The following is a 21,265-nucleotide window of genomic DNA, read 5'->3' as shown; positions in this document are numbered from 1 at the left end:
GTGCGTGCGTGCGTGCGTGTGCGTGTGTGTGTGCGTGTGTGTGTGTGTGTGGTGTTAGTGGTTCAGCTCTCTCTCTCTCTCTCTCTAACTTCTCAAATGAGGAAGTTCACAGCCGTGTTTGTAGCAGCTTCCTTTTTACAGCTTTCGCCCCACTAACAGGAAGAGAGAGAGAGATAGAGAGAAAGAAAGAGACAGAGAGAGAGAGCAAGAGAGAGAGAGAGCAACAGAGAAGACTGTGAGAAACATGTCTGTGGCTGAGTGTTTTCAGTAGAGAACAGAACTCTGTCTGTAGCTAGCTGAGTGTTTTCAGTAGAGAACAGAACTCTGTCTGTAGCTAGCTGAGTGTTTTCAGTAGAGAACCAGGATGTCTACGTCGTACCAGCCATGGCACCATGGCAATATCACCCGTTCTAAGGCTGAGGATCTGCTCTCCAAAGCAGCCAGGGATGGGAGCTTCCTCCTCCGGGACAGTGAGTCCATACAGGGTGCCTATGCCCTCTGTGTTCTGTAAGTAAAACGTCCATTCTGACTACTTTTTGAATATATATATATATATATCTGGGTAAAACTGACAGTTTAACAGTCCCAAATTCTGTTGGAAAGATCAAATTGAGGAAGGAGGATTATGTTGAGAACTCATCCCTAATACCTCTTTGTATGCAAGTAACATTTGAAAGTAGCTTAGACTACGCCAACTGACTACTCTCTTTTGCAGAGAGAGACAGATAAGGAAATAATTGACAGTTAAACGTGTACTGAGCTACAATGCTGTTGTACAGATCAAAATTGAGGAAGGAAGATCATGTTGAAGTCTTTGATCGAAGTAGCTCGGAGTAGGAAGAGCTGATTTAAAAACAAAGACTTTAAAATCAGACAAAACAATGATCAACGCTAAACACACTGTTGTTATTGGGGAGTGATTTTCAATCTGAAGTGTCAAATACCTACATGTATTTCGGATACATATTCTCCTGCAGCGCGGTATAGAACCTAACTCTGCCTACTGACAGCGTTTGGCATGTAAAGCAGAACAATGTGATGTTGACTTTCTGTTTCCTTACACCGTGACATAAATCATGGCAACAAGTACATCTTGGTGGAATTGAAAATGTCTTTGCTCAAGACTTTGATCAACCAGAGAAAACTGGCTAGAATAATGTCGTTGTTGTTGTTGCATGCAGTTTTAGACGTGACTAAATCTATAGCAGGAATTCTATATGATGTAGACCTATTTTGAAATTACACCTGCTTACCTGCAGCGGCCAACTCATCTGCACACACTGTCATGCTGCAAAGCTGGGTAGACTCCACTGTGCAACTCACACCACACATCTCTGTGTCACTGTCAGCTTTTATTAGAATAATCGCTAAACAAATACATGAATGGTCATGTGCTGTTTACCGTTGGACACAAAGTAATCTATCATTACTGCACCTGTCACACCCTGCTGTGAAATGTCAGTTACTTTAAACCAGAAACCCCAGACCCAACCTCCCCAGACCCAGACCGCTTCTCAAGACCCAGACCACCAGATCAAGACATCTCTGTAAACTGTATGATAATAACCCATCTCTCCTATTTCCAGGTACCAGAACTGTGTGTATACCTACAGGATCCTACCCAATGAGGAGAGGAAACTCTCTGTCCAGGTCAGTCAGACGGCTCAACAATATCTATTCTTACCAAAATGCACCCTGTTTTGAGTGTGGATCTCCCCTACACAGCATTTAATCTTATTATTTTGATCTTCACAACACAAGTCCTGGGCGTTATACCACCAATTTTGGCTGGTAAAGTCCACTTTCAGGTGTTGGGTGTTAAGGGGTATTTTAAGAGCCATTTCTCAATTTCTCATGCATCAGACAACTTCTGCTTTTGTTTTCAATGCCTTCAGAAATTAAGAAAGGCCATGTGTGGTGAGAGGAGTTTTGGCATGTAGCATTTTATTGTGGATATTGTGCAACATATTACGGTTATGCATTGCACCAAGTCTACTTGTATAGTTTGCATGGTGTTTGGACCTTCCAGGGGCTACAATGTGAGCTCTCTGTATAATTAGACACTTGCTATTAACTGTGACTTGCTTGCTGTGGCTGTGAATGTGTTACAATGCTCATGTCCTTTATTCAATAAAGGGGGGTGTACAGTCTATTCAATAAAGGGGGTGTACAGTCTATTCAATAAAGGGGGGAGTACAGTCTATTCAATAAAGGGGGTGTACAGTCTATTCAATAAAGGGGGAGTACAGTCTATTCAATAAAGGGGGTGTACAGTCTATTCAATAAAGGGGGTGTACAGTCTATTCAATAAAGGGGGTGTACAGTCTATTCAATAAAGGGGGTGTACAGTCTATTCAATAAAGGGGGAGTACAGTCTATTCAATAAAGGGGGAGTACAGTCTATTCAATAAAGGGGGAGTACAGTCTATTCAATAAAGGGGGAGTACAGTCTATTCAATAAAGGGGGAGTACAGTCTATTCAATAAAGGGGGTGTACAGTCTATTCAATAAAGGGGGTGTACAGTCTATTCAATAAAGGGGGGAGTACAGTCTATTCAATAAAGGGGGAGTAGTCTATTCAATAAAGGGGGAGTACAGTCTATTCAATAAAGGGGGAGTACAGTCTATTCAATAAAGGGGGGAGTACAGTCTATTCAATAAAGGGGGTGTACAGTCTATTCAATAAAGGGGGGAGTACAGTCTATTCAATAAAGGGGGTGTACAGTCTATTCAATAAAGGGGGGAGTACAGTCTATTCAATAAGGGGGGGGGGGTACAGTCTATTCAATAAAGGGGGAGTACAGTCTATTCAATAAAGGGGGAGTACAGTCTATTCAATAAAGGGGGAGTACAGTCTATTCAATAAAGGGGGAGTACAGTCTATTCAATAAAGGGGGTGTACAGTCTATTCAATAAAGGGGGAGTACAGTCTATTCAATAAAGGGGGTGTACAGTCTATTCAATAAAGGGGGTGTACAGTCTATTCAATAAAGGGGGTGTACAGTCTATTCAATAAAGGGGGTGTACAGTCTATTCAATAAAGGGGGGGGGTACAGTCTATTCAATAAAGGGGGTGTACAGTCTATTCAATAAAGGGGGTGTACAGTCTATTCAATAAAGGGGGTGTACAGTCTATTCAATAAAGGGGGTGTACAGTCTATTCAATAAAGGGGGTGTACAGTCTATTCAATAAAGGGGGAGTACAGTCTATTCAATAAAGGGGGGTGTACAGTCTATTCAATAAAGGGGGAGTACAGTCTATTCAATAAAGGGGGAGTACAGTCTATTCAATAAAGGGGGTGTACAGTCTATTCAATAAAGGGGGAGTACAGTCTATTCAATAAAGGGGGTGTACAGTCTATTCAATAAAGGGGGGAGTACAGTCTATTCAATAAAGGGGGTGTACAGTCTATTCAATAAAGGGGGTGTACAGTCTATTCAATAAAGGGGGTGTACAGTCTATTCAATAAAGGGGGGGGGGGGGGTACAGTCTATTCAATAAACAGTGTGTACAGTACAACAGGTTTCACTTCAGCTGTAGGCCCGCCCTCTCTGCTCTCTCTGCCACCCAGAGGCTGAGGTTGAAATTTAAATACATTTGGTTATTGTACATGCCCTTATGACTGTGGCAGTCAGAATATTCCAAACCTAGAGAAACATACTACAGTGCACAGTTGATGAATTAGATAGATTTTAATTGATCTATTGTAGCTGGAAAGCACGAAAGTCATCCCTGCTGATTAACAAGTTCTTGAGTTTTAGCTTTCCCTATACACAGAAATGAACGGTACTGCAGTTCCTACAGGCTACTCTGCTAATGCTGATCAAAAGTTGATTCCTCTTTCAGTTGCAGGAGGTGTTAAATGATCCCCTAGCGTGGGCGTATGAAAAGCCACAAGGTTAATCTCGTGGTGCTTAACAGAAAATAGCGGAAACTTCACACAGACAAAAAACATCCACAGTGGCAGTGAAAGGGGGGCAAAAAAAACAGGTGACTTGGTAGTTGATACGCCCTTGGATGTAGTCCTTTATAACAGTATGTAAGCTGTATGATTGTTGTAGAAGGAAAACCTGTAATTCATACAACATGACCTAAAGTCTCTGAAAACATGCCATAACATGCCATAATTTAATTTAAAATTTATAATAAAGCCCTCTCAGATCCTACTCTCGCATTGCTACACTGATCTATACCTGCACCAGAAAGATCTATGCCAGCACCAGAAAGATCTATACCAGCACCAGAAAGATCTATACCTGCACCAGAAAGATCTATGCCTGCACCAGAAAGATCTATACCAGCACCAGAAAGATCTATACCTGCACCAGAAAGATCTATGCCAGCACCAGAAAGATCTATACCTGCACCAGAAAGATCTATACCAGCACCAGAAAGATCTATGCCAGCACCAGAAAGATCTATACCAGCACCAGAAAGATCTATGCCAGCACCAGAAAGATCTATGCCAGCACCAGAAAGATCTATGCCAGCACCAGAAAGATCTACACCTGCACCAGAAAGATCTATGCCAGCACCAGAAAGATCTATACCTGCACCAGAAAGATCTATGCCAGCACCAGAAAGATCTATACCAGCACCAGAAAGATCTATACCTGCACCAGAAAGATCTATACCTGCACCAGAAAGATCTATACCAGCACCAGAAAGATCTATGCCAGCACCAGAAAGATCTATACCAGCACCAGAAAGATCTATGCCAGCACCAGAAAGATCTATGCCAGCACCAGAAAGATCTACACCTGCACCAGAAAGATCTATGCCAGCACCAGAAAGATCTATACCAGCACCAGAAAGATATATGCCAGCACCAGAAAGATCTACACCTGCACCAGAAAGATCTATACCTGCACCAGAAAGATCTATACCAGCACCAGAAAGATCTATACCAGCACCAGAAAGATCTATACCAGCACCAGAAAGATCTATGCCAGCACCAGAAAGATCTATGCCAGCACCAGAAAGATCTATGCCAGCACCAGAAAGATCTACACCTGCACCAGAAAGATCTATGCCAGCACCAGAAAGATCTATACCAGCACCAGAAAGATCTATGCCAGCACCATGAAGATCTATACCAGCACCAGAAAGATCTATACCTGCACCAGAAAGATCTATACCAGCACCAGAAAGATCTATACCTGCACCAGAAAGATCTGTGCCAGCACCATGAAGATCTATACCAGCACCATAAATCAAGCACCAAGTAGAGGCTACTAGCCTGTGTCTTGCTGTGGTGCTCTGTAGTGTACTAGACTCAGAAGTGTACTAGCCTGTGATGAGATCTTAGAGAATACAGTGTATCAGGAGCATGGCTTGATGGTGCATACTTTAAAACCCACCTGAGTGCCTGGACTTTGGATTCTTCAAACCATTTTACATTTACATTTACATTTTAGTCATTTAGCAGACGCTCTTATCCAGAGCGACCATTTAACACTCTTTTGTTTGATTTGCTTTTTCCTGTTTTTCTAATCTGTTCTAACCTGTGACTGATGTTCTGCTCTCTAGAGTTCTAACCTGTGACTGATGTTCTGCTCTCTAGAGTTCTAACCTGTGACTGATGTTCTGCACTCTAGAGTTCTAACCTGTGACTGATGTTCTGCTCTCTAGAGTTCTAACCTGTGACTGATGTTCTGCTCTCTAGAGTTCTAACCTGTGACTGATGTTCTGCTCTCTAGAGTTCTAACCTGTGACTGATGTTCTGCTCTCTAGAGTTCTAACCTGTGACTGATGTTCTGCTCTCTAGAGTTCTAACCTGTGACTGATGTTCTGCTCTCTAGAGTTCTAACCTGTGACTGATGTTCTGCTCTCTAGAGTTCTAACCTGTGACTGATGTTCTGCTCTCTAGAGTTCTAACCTGTGACTGATGTTGTTACTAGACTCAGTAGTTTGGGCTACTAACCAGTGTTTGTTGTTTCTCTGTGTCTCCAGGCCTCTGAGGGGGTCCCTATCCGGTTCTTCTGTGTGCTGGCTGACCTGGTGGAGACGTACTACAGTCCCAACATGGGTCTGGCTACACACCTGCAGTTCCCTGTTCAGAAGGAGGAGGAGCCAGAGGAGGAGCCAGGTCAGATAATAACCCACTGATTATCTCTCTGCGTTTCTAAGGGTACCCTATCAGACCTGGTCAAAAGTCTAGGGTGCCATTTGGGACCCTGCCATTCTCTCGTATTATGTTTTGCTACAGCTGAGCTAACCCAAGGTGGGTTGGTGGTACCAGATCTGAGCTAACCCAAGGTAGGTTGGTGGTACCAGATCTGACCTAACCCAAGGTAGGTTGGTGGTACCAGATCTGACCTAACCCAAGGTAGGTTGGTGGTACCAGATCTGACCTAACCCAAGGTAGGTTGGTGGTACCAGATCTGACCTAACCCAAGGTAGGTTGGTGGTACCAGATCTGACCTAACCCAAGGTAGGTTGGTGGTACCAGATCTGACCTAACCCAAGGTAGGTTGGTGGTACCAGATCTGACCTAACCCAAGGTAGGTTGGTGGTACCAGATCTGACCTAACCCAAGGTAGGTTGGTGGTACCAGATCTGACCTAACCCAAGGTAGGTTGGTGGTACCAGATCTGACCTAACCCAAGGTAGGTTGGTGGTACCAGATCTGACCTAACCCAAGGTAGGTTGGTGGTACCAGATCTGACCTAACCCAAGGTAGGTTGGTGGTACCAGATCTGACCTAACCCAAGGTAGGTTGGTGGTACCAGATCTGACCTAACCCAAGGTAGGTTGGTGGTACCAGATCTGACCTAACCCAAGGTAGGTTGGTGGTACCAGATCTGACCTAACCCAAGGTGGGTTGGTGGTACCAGATCTGACCTAACCCAAGGTAGGTTGGTGGTACCAGATCTGACCTAACCCAAGGTAGGTTGGTGGTACCAGATCTGACCTAACCCAAGGTAGGTTGGTGGTACCAGATCTGACCTAACCCAAGGTAGGTTGGTGGTACCAGATCTGACCTAACCCAAGGTAGGTTGGTGGTACCAGATCTGACCTAACCCAAGGTAGGTTGGTGGTACCAGATCTGACCTAACCCAAGGTAGGTTGGTGGTACCAGATCTGACCTAACCCAAGGTAGGTTGGTGGTACCAGATCTGAGCTAACCCAAGGTAGGTTGGTGGTACCAGATCTGACCTAACCCAAGGTAGGTTGGTGGTACCAGATCTGTTTATGTTGTATAGCCAATTTCTATGGTTGACCCAAGTAAGTTGGTGACCATAGGAAGTTGGCTATACAGCGCGAAGAGATCTGAGATCCGGAAATAACCCAGGGGATCTCTCTGGCCTATCCAAAAAGGTACAGTGTATTTTATCTGCCACAGGACCAGTGCTTGAAGTGCTCATATTAGGGCTGTCAAAAATAGCGCGTTAACGACGTTAATTAGTTGTTTGCTGTTAATTACGTCAATTTTTTTAACGCATTTCACGCATGCGCAGTGTGACAAATTATTCAGGTCAGGAAAGTGGTTGGGAGCTAGAGGCGAGATGGAGCAAGGTGAGCAAAGTGGGCCTATTGACGGATTCAAATATAAAAAGAATGATGATGGTACAGTTAACAAGTACAAGGTTATTTGCAAGATTTGTAAGAAGGAGTTTCAATTTCACCGGAGCTGTTCAAGCTTGAAGTAACATGTCAACGCCAAACATGCGTTTGCTGGGCCGTCAGATTCAGCAAGTGGTTTGCGCCAGACCACGCTGAATGTTTGCAGGCAATTAACAAAATCAACCTCAGATAATTTGACCAACACAATAGCAAAATGGATTGCAAAGGATTGTAGACCCATTAGCATTGTAGAAGACTCAGGTTTCCTTGATGTTTTGCAAGTGGCGTCTCAAGACTCATTCTATAAGCCACCGTCAAGAGCCACAGTTATGAAGAAAATCCACGAGCTCTATGAAAACGAAAAAGAAAAAAGGAAAGAGGTCTTGGCTCAAGTAAATCATATCTTTATTTATCTTTTGGTATGCATTTCTGAAAAAAAATGGTTAGGATTCAGGTGTAATTGCAAATAGTGATTAATCAAGATTAATCCACTGAAAATTCTGATTAATTTGATTAAAAATTTTAATCATTTGACAGCCCTAGCTCATATTTTTTATATCATTATTAGAGGTTTCAAGTTTCAAAGTATATACAGGCTCAGTGCCACTACCATAATTACAGTGTGCAGGGTTACTGGAGTAATTGAGGTACAGGGTTGGGTAGGTTACATTCTAAATGTGATCAGTTAGTTACTAGTTACCTGTCCACAATTGTAAATCAATCAGATACATTTGTATGACTTTCCCCTTAAGAGGCATTAGAAGAAGACTAAAAGGATCCATCAAACGCATTTGGTGTGTCATCATAGTGGTCTCTGATTGGTGGTCATCATTTGGTGTGTTACCATAGTGGTCTCTGATTGGTGGTCATCATTTGGTGTGTCATCATAGTGGTCTCTGATTGGTGGTCATCATTTGGTGTGTCATCATAGTGGTCTCTGATTGGTGGTCATCATTTGGTGTGTCATCATAGTGGTCTCTGATTGGTGGTCATCATTTGTTGTGTCATCATAGTGGTCTCTGATTGGTGGTCATCATTTGGTGTGTCATCATAGTGGTCTCTGATTGGTGGTCATCATTTGGTGTGTCATCATAGTGGTCTCTGATTGGTGGTCATCATTTGGTGTGTCATCATAGTGGTCTCTGATTGGTGGTCATCATTTGTTGTGTCATCATAGTGGTCTCTGATTGGTGGTCATCATTTGTTGTGTCATCATAGTGGTCTCTGATTGGTGGTCATCATTTGTTGTGTCATCATAGTGGTCTCTGACTGCTGTTCAGACTCGCTCAGGTGGAACAAACTTAAACTTGCGCCTTTTTTCGATGCTGAATTGAATGTCATTGAGAAAACATCCTCTCTAAATGTAAAAGTAATCCAATAAGTAATCATCTAGTTTTTATCTGTAATCTGATGACAATACGTTTGCTGATAATGTAACTGATTACAGTTAGTTGTTTTGTAATCAGATTACATGTAATCAAATACTCATTAACCCGGTTAAAGTAGATATACTACAAGACCAACAGTATGTGGACACCTGCTCGTCGAACATCTCATTCCAAAATCCTGGGCATTAATATGGAGTTGGTCCCCCCCTTTGCTGCTATAACAGCCTCCACACTTCTGGGAAGGCTTTCCACTAGATGTTGGAACATTGCTGCGGGGGACTTGCTTCCATTCAGCCACAAGAGCGTTAGTGAGGTCGGGCACTGATGTTGGGCGATTAGGTCTGGCTCGCAGTCGGCGTTCCAATTCATCCCAAAGGTGTTCGATGGGGTTGAGGTCAGGGCTCTGTGCAGGCCGGTCAAGTTCTTCCACACAGATCTCGACAAACCATTTCTATATGGACCTCGCTATGTGCACGAATGCCATCTAGAATGTCATTGTATGCTGTAGTGTTAAGATTTCCCTTCACTGGAACTAAGGAGCCCGAACCATGAAAAACAGCCCAAGACCATTATTCCTCCTCCACCAAACTTTACAGTTGGCTCTATGCATTGGGTCAGGTAGCGTTCTCCTGGCATCTGCCAAACCCAGATTCGTCCGTCGGACTGCCAGATGGTGAAGCGTGATTCATCACTCCAGAGAACACGCTTCCACTGCTCCAGAGTCCAATGGCGGCGAGCTTTACACCACTCCAGCCGACGCTTGGCATTGGGTATTGGGATCTTAGGCTTGTGTGTGGCTGCTCTGCCATGGAAACACATTTCATGAAGCTCCCGACGAACAGTTCTTGTGCTGACGTTGCTTCCAGAGGCAGTTTGGAACTCGGTAGTGAGTGTTGCAACTGAGGACAGACGATTTTTACGCGCTACACGCTTCAGCACTTGGCAGCCCCATTCTGTGAGTTTGTGTGGCCTACCACTTCGCAGCTGAGCCGTTGTTACTCCACTTCCACTTCACAGTAACAGCACTTACAGTTGACCGGGGCAGCTCTAGCAGGGCAGAAATTTGACGAACTGACTTGTTGGAAAGGTGGCATCCTATGACGTTGCCACGTTGAAAGTCACTGAGCTCTTCAGTAAGGCCATTCTACTGCTAATGTTTGTCTATGGAGATTGCATGGCGGTGTGCTTGATGTTATACACCTGTCAGCAACGGGTGTGGCTGAAATATCTGAATCCACTAATTTGATTCCATATGTGTTATTTCATAGTTTTGATGTCTTCACTATTATTCTACAATGTAAAAATTTTAAAAATAAAAACCCTTGAATGAGTAGGTGTGTCCAAACTTTTGACTGGTTGTGTATACACATGTAAACAGGAGTACTGGAGTCATTGACATAGATATATACATGTAAACAGGAGTACTGGAGTCATTGAGGTAGATATATACATGTAAACAGGAGTACTGGAGTCATTGAGGTAGATATATACATGTAAACAGGAGTACTGGAGTCATTGAGGTAGATATATACATGTAAACAGGAGTACTGGAGTCATTGACATAGATATATACATGTAAACAGGAGTACTGGAGTCATTGTGGTAGATATATACATGTAAACAGGAGTACTGGAGTCATTGAGGTAGATATATACATGTAAACAGGAGTACTGGAGTCATTGAGGTAGATATATACATGTAAACAGGAGTACTGGAGTCATTGAGGTAGATATATACATGTAAACAGGGGTACTGGAGTCATTGAGGTAGATATATACATGTAAACAGGAGTACTGGAGTCATTGAGGTAGATATATACATGTAAACAGGAGTACTGGAGTCATTGAGGTAGATATATACATGTAAACAGGGGTACTGGAGTCATTGAGGTAGATATATACATGTAAACAGGAGTACTGGAGTCATTGACATAGATATATACATGTAAACAGGAGTACTGGAGTCATTGTGGTAGATATATACATGTAAACAGGAGTACTGGAGTCATTGAGGTAGATATATACATGTAAACAGGAGTACTGGAGTCATTGAGGTAGGTATATACATGTAAACAGGGGTACTGGAGTCATTGAGGTAGATATATACATGTAAACAGGAGTACTGGAGTCATTGAGGTAGATATATACATGTAAACAGGGGTACTGGAGTCATTGAGGTAGATATATACATGTAAACAGGGGTACTGGAGTCATTGAGGTAGATATATACATGTAAACAGGGGTACTGGAGTCATTGAGGTAGATATATACATGTAAACAGGAGTACTGGAGTCATTGAGGTAGATATATACATGTAAACAGGAATAAAAGTGACTGAAGATGCTGGTACTAGTATTAGTAATGTGAGGAAAAATGTTACTGGCCAAATTCAAGTACTACACAGGGTATGATTCTGATGATTTAATTATGTCTAACAGTTTAACTGTTGTGGTTGTTCATCTCCAGATCCAGTTAAATACCCTCCTCAACTACCACCCAGGAACTTCTCAGGAGGGCTGTCAGCCAATGACAGTAAAGAGACCCATGGTGGGGAGTCCCAGGGTTCAGAGCTGGCCTGTGCTTCCCTGATAGACACATACCGACAGAGGCTGCAACATGTGGACATGTCTAAGTATGCCTCGGTCTGGGCCCACAAAGCGTCTCAGAGTGCCGATCTAGGATCAGGTCCCACCTGTCCATGTCATCTTATTCATTATGATAAGGCAAAACTGATCCCAGATCAACACTCTTTTGAGACACCGAGACACTTCTCATTCTACTATGAGCTGCAAAATGCTGCTCAAGTGTCTCCGGTAGTATTGTGTTTACCCAGCTGCCAATCTTTTAGTCAGGGACCAACAAACTAATCACACTGACTGATAATTCATTGTGTCTTCCAGCCTGCCGGAAGAGCACCAACAATCCATCCAGGAATACTTCCACACCTCACTGTGTCTCGATGCTGAGCAAGCCCAGAATGGGAATCTCAACCTCCCCCATCTGAAGAAGCTCACTATGGGAATCTGCAAACAATTAAACAGGTACCGGTAGACTTACAGACGATAGCTAGCTACAGGGGTGTCCCAAATTGTTGCCACCCTTGCTGTGGTGGCCGCTGATTGGCTGAATATACCCCCAGGTGGTTAGAGAAGCATGACAGAAATATGATGCCAAGTTTTTATTGCCACCCTTGATAAAGATTAGCAATGATGACTGTATAAAATAAATAATTCAAATACTGGGCTACATTGTATGCAAAAAGAAAAAAGGGGAAATTATAATATTTTATCCTAATATAATTGTACTAATACAATTGTACTAATATAATTGCTCAGAAAAATAGATTTTGTTTAACAAGTAAAAGAAAAATTCTCAAAATTATTGACAGCCCTAAATATTCTTATAAATAAAGTCATCAAAAGTGTAGTATTTGGTCACATATTTCTAGCACACGATGACTACTTTACCAATAACAGGGCAGGTTAGCATGTCTTGGGGGTATGGCGCAGTGGTCTAAGGCACTGCGGTGCTAACTGTGCCACTAGAGATCCTGGTTCAAATCCAGGCTCTGTCGCCGCCGGCCGCGACCGGGAGACTCATGGGCGGCGCACAATTGGCCCAGCGTCGTCCAGGGTAGGGGAGGGAATGGCCGGTAGGGATGTAGCTCAGTTGATAGAGCATGGTGTTTGCAACGCCAGGGTTGTGGGTTCGATTCCCACGGGGGGCCAGTATAAAAAAAAAAAATGTATTCACTAACTGTAAGTCGCTCTGGATAAGAGCGTCTGCTAAATGACTAAAAATGTAAATGTAAAAATGTAAATGTAAAGCTAACCTCTCACCATTACCAATAACAGGGAGGTTAGCATGTCTTGGGGGTATGGTCTAACCTCTCACCATTACCAATAACAGGAAGGTTAGCATGTCTTGGGGGTATGAGCTAACCTCTCACCATTACCAATAACCGGGCAGGTTAGCATGTCTTGGGGGTATGAGCTAACCTCTCACCATTACCAATAACAGGGCAGGTTAGCATGTCTTGGGGGTATGAGCTAACCTCTCACCATTACCAATAACAGGGGAGGTTAGCATGTCTTGGGGGTATGAGCTAACCTCTCACCATTACCAATAACAGGGGAGGTTAGCATGTCTTGGGGGTATGAGCTAACCTCTCACCATTACCAATAACAGGGCAGGTTAGCATGTCTTGGGGGTATGAGCTAACCTCTCACCATTACCAATAACAGGGCAGGTTAGCATGTCTTGGGGGTATGAGCTAACCTCTCACCATTACCAATAACAGGGCAGGTTAGCATGTCTTGGGGGTATGAGCTAACCTCTCACCATTACCAATAACAGGGCAGGTTAGCATGTCTTGGGGGTATGGTCTTTGACCCTCTAACTTTTTCACTCATCAATATTCATGATTCATTCAGAATTATCCGTAATCATGGTAGCATCCACATTCATATTTAGAAACATATTATATTCTTACTTACAATAAAAGTGACTCCAAAATGACACAATACATTATTTACCGTTAATTTCTATTGGGCACAATATAATCTGAAACACAAACAAAACTAACAGCAAATGCTTCCAACAAGTTTGTAGATTCACAAGCTTGATGTAGTCATTGAGTGCTAAGAATATGGGACCAAATAATAAACTTTTGACTACTTTATTTATACAGTGAGTATCTTTAGGTGTGTCAATAATTTTGACCCCTACTTTTTTTTAAAATAAGTATTACTTGTTAAGTTATTATGCCCCCTGTGATGTGTCAGTGTGTAGCGGTAGGACGGAGTCAGGCGCAGGACACAGAACTTAGTCAACAACGTACTTTACTTGTCACAAGTAAATAAACATATCTTCCACGCAGGGAAGAAAATACAGACTCACATGTCAATGACAACAAAACAACGAACAATCACGCACAACACCATGAGGCAATTGGACCTCAGAAACCTACCCACATCCTGGTTGACTCTCTCCACCTGCCCATTACTCTCGGGGTGAAACCCTGAGGTCAGGCTGATCGAGACCCCCAGACCTTCCATGAACGCCCTCCAGACCCTTGATGTGAACTGGGAACCCCGATCAGACACTATATCCTCAGGTACCCCGTAGTGCCGGAAGACGTGAGTAAACAGGGCCTCCGCAGTCTGTAGGGCCGTAGGGAGACCGGGCAAAGGAATGAGACGGCAGGACTTAGAAAACCGATCCACAACGACTAAGATCGTGGTATTCCCTTATGACGGGGGGAGGTCCGTAACGAAATCCACCGATAGGTGTGACCACGGCCGTTGTACAGACCAGGTTCCCAGATCTCACCCCGTGGGGTCAAAATGATCACAAGAACGGTGAGCAAAAATCCCAGAACCACACGGGGGGACCTAGTGAATGACCTGCAGAGAGCTGGGACCAAAGTAACAAAGCCAACCATCAGTAACACACTACGCCGCCAGGGACTCAAATCCTGCAGTGCCAGACGTGTCCCCCTGCTTAAGCCAGTACATGTCCAGGCCCGTCTGAAGTTTGCTAGAGTGCATTTGGATGATCCAGAAGAGGATTGGGAGAATGTCATATGGTCAGATGAAACCAAAATATAACTTTTTGGTAAAAACTCAACTCGTCGTGTTTGGAGGACAAAGAATGCTGAGTTGCATCCAAAGAACACCATACCTACTGTGAAGCATGGGGGTGGAAACATCATGCTTTGGTGCTGTTTTTCTGCAAAGGGACCAGGACGACTGATCCGTGTAAAGGAAAGAATGAATGGGGCCATGTATCGTGAGATTTTGAGTGAAAACCTCCTTCCATCAGCAAGGGCATTGAAGATGAAACGTGGCTGGGTCTTTCAGCATGACAATGATCCCAAACACACCGCCCGGGCAACGAAGGAGTGGCTTCGTAAGAAGCATTTCAAGGTCCTGGAGTGGCCTAGCCAGTCTCCAGATCTCAACCCCATAGAAAATCTTTGGAGGGAGTTGAAAGTCCGTGTTGCCCAGCGACAGCCCCAAAACATCACTGCTCTAGAGGAGATCTGCATGGAGGAATGGGCCAAAATACCAGCAACAGTGTGTGAAAACCTTGTGAAGACTTACAGAAAACGTTTGACCTGTGTCATTGCCAACAAAGGGTATATAACAAAGTATTGAGAAACTTTTGTTATTGACCAAATACTTATTTTCCACCATAATTTGCAAATAAATTCATTAAAAATCCTACAATGTGATTTTCTGGATTTTTTTTTCTCATTTTGTCTGTCATAGTTGACGTGTACCTATGATGGAAATTACAGGCCTCTCTCATCTTTTTAAGTGGGAGAACTTGCACAATTGGTGGCTGACTAAATAATTTTTTCCCCCACTGTATATGAGAATATCACTACACTCTGTCCGTGCATGTCCCTGAAAATCTCATCGACAAAGGATTGGAAGACTGAGGGAGCATTCATCAACCCGTACGGCATGACGAGGTACTCATAGTGCCCAGAGGTGGTACTAAATGCCGTCTTCCGCTCATCCCCTTCCCGGATACGCACCAGGATGTGCGCGCTCCTGAGATCCAATTTGGTGAAGAAGCGCACCCCGTGCCATGACTCCGTCATACTAGCAATGAGAGGTAGTGGATAACTGTACTTCACCGTTATCTGATTTAGACCTCGATAGTCAATGCACGGGCGTAAACCTCCATCCTTCTTCTTCACAAAAAAAAGAAACTTGAGGACGCAGGGGAAGTGGAAGGCCGAATGTATCCCTGTCCCAGAGATTCGGAGACATATGTTTCCATAGCCGCCGTCTCTTCCATAGCCCCCTGTCGATGGGGTTGTAATTAAGTCGCCTTCCTTATACTGAAGGCGAGAGCCAAATCGGCATATTCGGGAGGAAGGTGCATAGTGGAGACATGGTTTGGACTCTCCACAGTAGTTGCACCTACGGAAACACCTACACACCTCCCCGAGCACTGACGGGACCATCCTTTGAGAGCCCTCTGTTGCCACGAAATATTGGGGTTATGAGAGGCTAACCAGGGAATCCCCAACACTACTGGAAACGCAAGAGAATCGATCAGGAAGAGACGAATTCTCTCCTCATGACCCTCCTGCGTTTTCATCCAGAGTGGAGCTGTGACCTCCCTAATCAGGCCTGACCCTAAAGGGCGACTATCTAAGGCATGTACAGGGAAGGGAACATCAACAGGCACAATATGGATCCCTAATCTATGTGCAAATAGACGGTCCATAAAATTCCCAGCTGCGCCTGAATCTACGAGCGCCTTATGCGGGGAAAACTCCGGAAATTCTATGTGAACACACATGTGCGCAACAGGGAGGTCTGGGTGAGTCGGGTGCCTACTCACCTGGGATGGTCCACCAGTGCTCTGCCTGCTGCCTCGACTCCCTGAGGACCCTTTCCAGCACCGACCAGCAGTGTGTCCTCTGCGGCCACAGTTGGTGCAGAAAACAGCCCCCCCTTCCGGTCACCCTTAGATCGGCACCTCCGAGCTCCATCGGTGTAAATCAAATCAAATCAAATTTTATTGGCCACATGCACTGAATACAACAGGTGCAGACATTACAGTGAAATGTAATAGGGTCGGAAGTGCTGGGGAATGGACTGGACGGACCCTCATCCGGACGTCCGCGGGTGGCCAACAGGTTATCCAGTCGTATCGATAAATCCACCAGCTGGTCCAGGTTAAGGGTGGTGTCCCTGCAGGCCAGCTCCCGACGAACGTCCTCCCGTAGGCTGCATGGGTAATGGTCGATCAGGGCCCTCTCATTCCATGCCGCGCTGGCTGCCAAGGTCCTGAAGTCCAGTGCGCTCCTCTTCCCCTGTCTGAGGTGGAACAACCGTTCCCCCGCCGCTCCCTCCTCCGGTGGATGATCAAATACCGCCCGGAAACGGCGGGTGAAATCTTCATAGCGCACCGATGCCGCGTCTATTCCTCCCCACTCAGCGCAGGCCCACTCGAGCGCTTTCCCCGACAGACATGCGATGAGGGCGGACACGCTCTCGTATCCCGAGGGAGCCGGGTGGATGGTTGCCAGGTAGAGCTCCACCTGGAGCAGAAACCCCCTGGCACCCGGCAGCTGTTCCGTCATATGCCCTCGGGAGCGAGAGCCGAATCCCACTGGATCCAGGTGGTGAAGGGGTGGACAGGGGTGTGGAGTGAATAGTAGTGGAAGGAGGTGTAGAAATCCCCCCCCCCCCCCCCTCCCCCCACCCCCCCACCCTTTCCCATCGCTCCATAGTCTGTACCACTCGATCCATGGCTGTGCCAAGAGTCTGTAGCATGGTCGAGTGCTGCTGGATGCGTTCCTCCACTGATCCTGGAGGAATGGATGTACCTGCTGACTCCATAATGGTGCGTGATTCTGTCATGCATCAGTGTGTAGCGGTAGGACGGAGTCAGGCGCAGGACACAGAACTTAGTCAACGACGTACTTTACTTGTCACAAGTAAATAAACATATCTTCCACGTAGGGAAGAAAATACAGACTCACATGTCAATGACAACACAACAACGAACAATCACGCACAACACCATGAGGGAACCAGAGGGTAAAATAGGGAAACAAATCATCGTAATTGGAACCAGGTGTGTGCAAAATAGACAAAACAAGTAGAACACAGAAACATAGATCGGCGGCAGCTAGTACTCCGGTGACGACGAACGCCGAAGCCTGCCCAAGCAAGGAGGAGGGGCAGCCTCGGCTGAATTCGTGACACCCCCAGCCTATGGAATAGCCTGCCAGAGAATCTGAGGGGGGCCGAAACTGTGGACATATTTAAAAGAGATCTTAAAACACATATTTTTAGCTTTGCTTTTCCTCAGGGTGTTTTTAGTCATTCAGTTTCTCATTCTTTTGTTTTTTATCTTATGTTTGTTGTGTAGTAAATATATATATATCTATTTTTTCCCTGTAAAGCACATTTTGTTGCTTTCTATGTCTGAAATGTGCTGTATAAATAAAGCTTGATTTTTGGGAGCATACAATATAGCTCAGTATTTGAATTATTTATTTTATACATTCATTATTGCTCATCTTTATCAAGGGTGGCAATAATTCCGGACCCCACTCACTCAGCATTCACCGTTAACAGTAGGGTTGGGGTCAATTCCATTTCGATTGAGTCAATTCATGGAAATAAACTTAATAGGAATGGAATTGATTGACTCCAACCCTGGTAAACAACAACATTTGATTAACCCTAACCCTTGTGGGATGAATGAAGTATTTTGAGTTGAATTAACGTTTTCTGGTGCTCCTGTGTTGTGTCAGCGAGATCTCCCGTACCCTGCCCACTCTGGAGGTCATTCAGAGGCTTCTGGACCAGCAGCTTTCCCCAGGGTTCGGCCGACTGAGAAGTCAGGTTGGTTGTTATTATGATTAACTTATATTAGCCATCATTTTAACATCAACATTCAGTAAGGAGATGGGACAGTATGAGCTGCATTCGAGATCTTATTATTTTTGCATCAGTATTCAATAAGGAAACGGGTCGGTATGAGGATCCATTCTAGACTAGAGGGTATTTTGTCTTTCTGTAAAATGAGTGACAATGCTGCGTGATTGTAGGTATATGGATGCTACATGGTTGCAGGTGGCTATTATTAACCCTTTATCAGACACTTCTGTTTAGTTTTACTGTCATCTCTGGTCTAGTGTACGGTATTTATATAATCTCTGGTCTAGTGTACGGTATTTATATAATCTCTGGTCTAGTGTACAGTATATATATCATCTCTGGTCTAGTGTACAGTATTTATATAATCTCTGGTCTAGTGTACAGTATTTATATAATCTCTGGTCTAGTGTACAGTATTTATATCATCTCTGGTCTAGTGTACAGTAGTTATATCATCTCTGGTCTAGTGTACAGTATTTATATCATCTCTGGTCTAGTGTACAGTATTTATATCATCTCTGGTCTAGTGTACAGTATATATGTGCACGCACCCTACGAATAGAATGTCATGTTTCCAATTTGTTGCTTTCAAATCCTTTGTGTTTCTAATGATATGCCCTGTGTGATGCGCTGAAGTCTGCCTCTGCGCTATTCTTGGTTTTATGTTGAATTCACGTTTCTGCTTTTAATTTCTAGGTGTCAGCAGATTCAGGTCAAGCTGTGTCATTCAGGCTGGAACAAATCACCAAGCTGCTCTACTCCGTCGAGGAGAAGGTAATGTCCTAACGCTATTCTAAACTTAGGACCTGTCCCAAAATGGCACCCTATTCCCTACGTAGTGCACTACTTTCGATCAGGGCCCCATAGAGCTCTGGTCAAAAGTAGTGCACTATATAGGGAATAGGGTGCCATTTTGGGACGTAAACTTATTCTGAAACTAGAGCTTGTTCATTTTATATTTCAATCAATCATTAAACTGACCCCCCCTGGTGTAGATGATCTCTCGTATGTTGTGACGTCGTTCCTGTTACACTTTGACAAACCAAACCAGGACAGAAACACTTCACTTAAAGGAGTAGTGCTTCCTTCACTTAAAGGAGTAGTGCTTCCTTTTGACATTACTGGAAGTTCCCTTTTCAGGCCAAAGCTGCTGTGTTTGAGTCGGTGGGATATGAAGGAGGCCACAGGAGGTCTCTGATACCACCTATTACATTCGAGGTAAGTGAACTAATACGATACTGCAGCCAATAGCCAACTACCATTGTGTTTCACGATAACAATGTCACCCATCATACTGTATTACCAAAGGCATAGCGGATAACAAAACTTGCCCGAAACAAAAATAATTTATCTCTATTATCATTGGGGTAAACTGCAAATTGTCTTTGCATGGTTTAATTGCAATTCCTTTAATTGCAAATTCTTCTTTGCAGGTTAAATCAGAGTTGCTCGGTCTCACAACCAAGATGTTCCTCAAGGTGGATGTGGAAAGTGGGAAGATATACTTCAAGAAATACAAAGACGGGCCAGAAGACAAATACTTTGTACACAATAAAAGTAAGTACTCTATTCCTCCTATAATCGGAAAAGAGCGTTTCTATCTTGCAATCAAGCAATCAAGAAGCAACTCAAATTGCGTGCAAGTTTCATCGTGTAACGGCAGCCCTGGTTAAAATGTAGTGCCATATAAAGGGAATAGGGTGTCATTTGGGAAGCAATCTAAGACTCTAGTTGATGTAGCCCTAATCTATGTAATGTGTAGTCTTACAGCTGGTGAAGTCCCAGAAAGTTGCCAAGCTGGTGGTCGTGGTGGAGACGGAGAAGGAGAAGACTCTGAGGAAAGAGTTTGTCTTCGACGACACAAAGGTAAAAACCTCTGAGGAAGAATACAGCGCCTTCAGAAAGTATTCATACCCCTTGACCTATTCCACATTTTGCTGTTTTACAGCCTGAATTTGAAATGGATTCAATAGATTTTAGAATTGTTTGCAAATTTATTAAAAATTAAACACAGAAATATCTCATTTACATAAGCGATTACAGCTGAGAGTTTTTCTGGGTAAGTCTGTAAGAGCTTTCCACACCTGGATTCTGCAACACTTGCCCATTATTATTTTCAAAATTCTTCAAGCTCGGTTGTTGATCTTTGCTAGACAGCCATTTTCAGGTCTTGCCATAGATTTTCAAGTAGATTTAAGTCAAAACTGTAACTCGGCCACTCAGGAACATTCACTGTCTTCTTGGGAAGCAACTCCAGTGTAGATTTGGCCTTGTGTTTTAGGTTATTGTCCTGCTGAAAGGTGAATTCATCTCCCAGTGTCTGGTGGAAAGCAGACTGAACCAGGTTTTCCTCTAGGATTTTGCTTATACTTACAGTAGCTCCATTCCGTTTCTTTTTAACCTGAAAAACTCCCCAGTCCTTAACGATTACAAGCATACCCATAACATGATGCAGCCACCACTATGCTTGAAAATATGGAGAGTGGTACTCAGTGATGTGTTGTGTTGGATTTTCCCCAAACATAACGCTTTGTATTCAGGACAAAAAGTTCATTTCTTTGCCACATTTTTTGCAGTATTACTTTAGTGCCTTGTTGCAAACAGGATGCATGTTTTGGAATATTTTTTATTCCGTACAGGCTTCTGTCGTGTCGCGTCGGCTGCCGGTGGCTATTGCTGTCAAACAAAGAAGTCCGCTTAAGCTGTACCTTGATTAGAAGTCTTTATTCATTATCACAAGCTTACAGCATAAGTTTACAGACTCGCGAGGTCTGGAGAGCAGTGTCCTCCAATTCTAATGGCTGCTCTGACTTCTTCTCCGTTCAGCCCCTACTTATAAACAATGCAAACAGATGGGTGGCTCCCTCTTCTGGCCAATCACCAGTCTCCCCTGTC

At 44.0% G+C, this 21,265-nt stretch overlaps 1 protein-coding gene across 1 annotated transcript in view; it reads left to right on the top strand.

The window, feature by feature from the left end:
- The first annotated feature begins 266 nt into the window (after nucleotides 1–266).
- LOC311137099 (phosphatidylinositol 3,4,5-trisphosphate 5-phosphatase 1-like) overlaps nucleotides 267–21,265 on the top strand; it is a 34,825-nt gene continuing 13,826 nt past the window's right edge. Inside the window, exons 1-10 of the mRNA XM_084171432.1 lie at nucleotides 267–507; nucleotides 1,587–1,650; nucleotides 5,954–6,089; nucleotides 11,421–11,586; nucleotides 11,855–11,995; nucleotides 18,244–18,334; nucleotides 19,067–19,144; nucleotides 19,511–19,588; nucleotides 19,804–19,927; nucleotides 20,133–20,236. Coding sequence (XP_084027558.1) covers nucleotides 365–507; nucleotides 1,587–1,650; nucleotides 5,954–6,089; nucleotides 11,421–11,586; nucleotides 11,855–11,995; nucleotides 18,244–18,334; nucleotides 19,067–19,144; nucleotides 19,511–19,588; nucleotides 19,804–19,927; nucleotides 20,133–20,236 — 1,125 coding nt within the window. The 5' untranslated portion in view covers nucleotides 267–364. The remainder of the gene's footprint in view (nucleotides 508–1,586; nucleotides 1,651–5,953; nucleotides 6,090–11,420; nucleotides 11,587–11,854; nucleotides 11,996–18,243; nucleotides 18,335–19,066; nucleotides 19,145–19,510; nucleotides 19,589–19,803; nucleotides 19,928–20,132; nucleotides 20,237–21,265) is intronic.

Source organism: Coregonus lavaretus (assembly GCF_964263955.1).
Source record: "Coregonus lavaretus genome assembly, chromosome: 11".
NCBI lineage: Eukaryota > Metazoa > Chordata > Actinopteri > Salmoniformes > Salmonidae > Coregonus > Coregonus lavaretus.
Note: the sequence above shows the minus strand (reverse complement) of the source record. Positions and strands in the feature narration are given on the sequence as shown.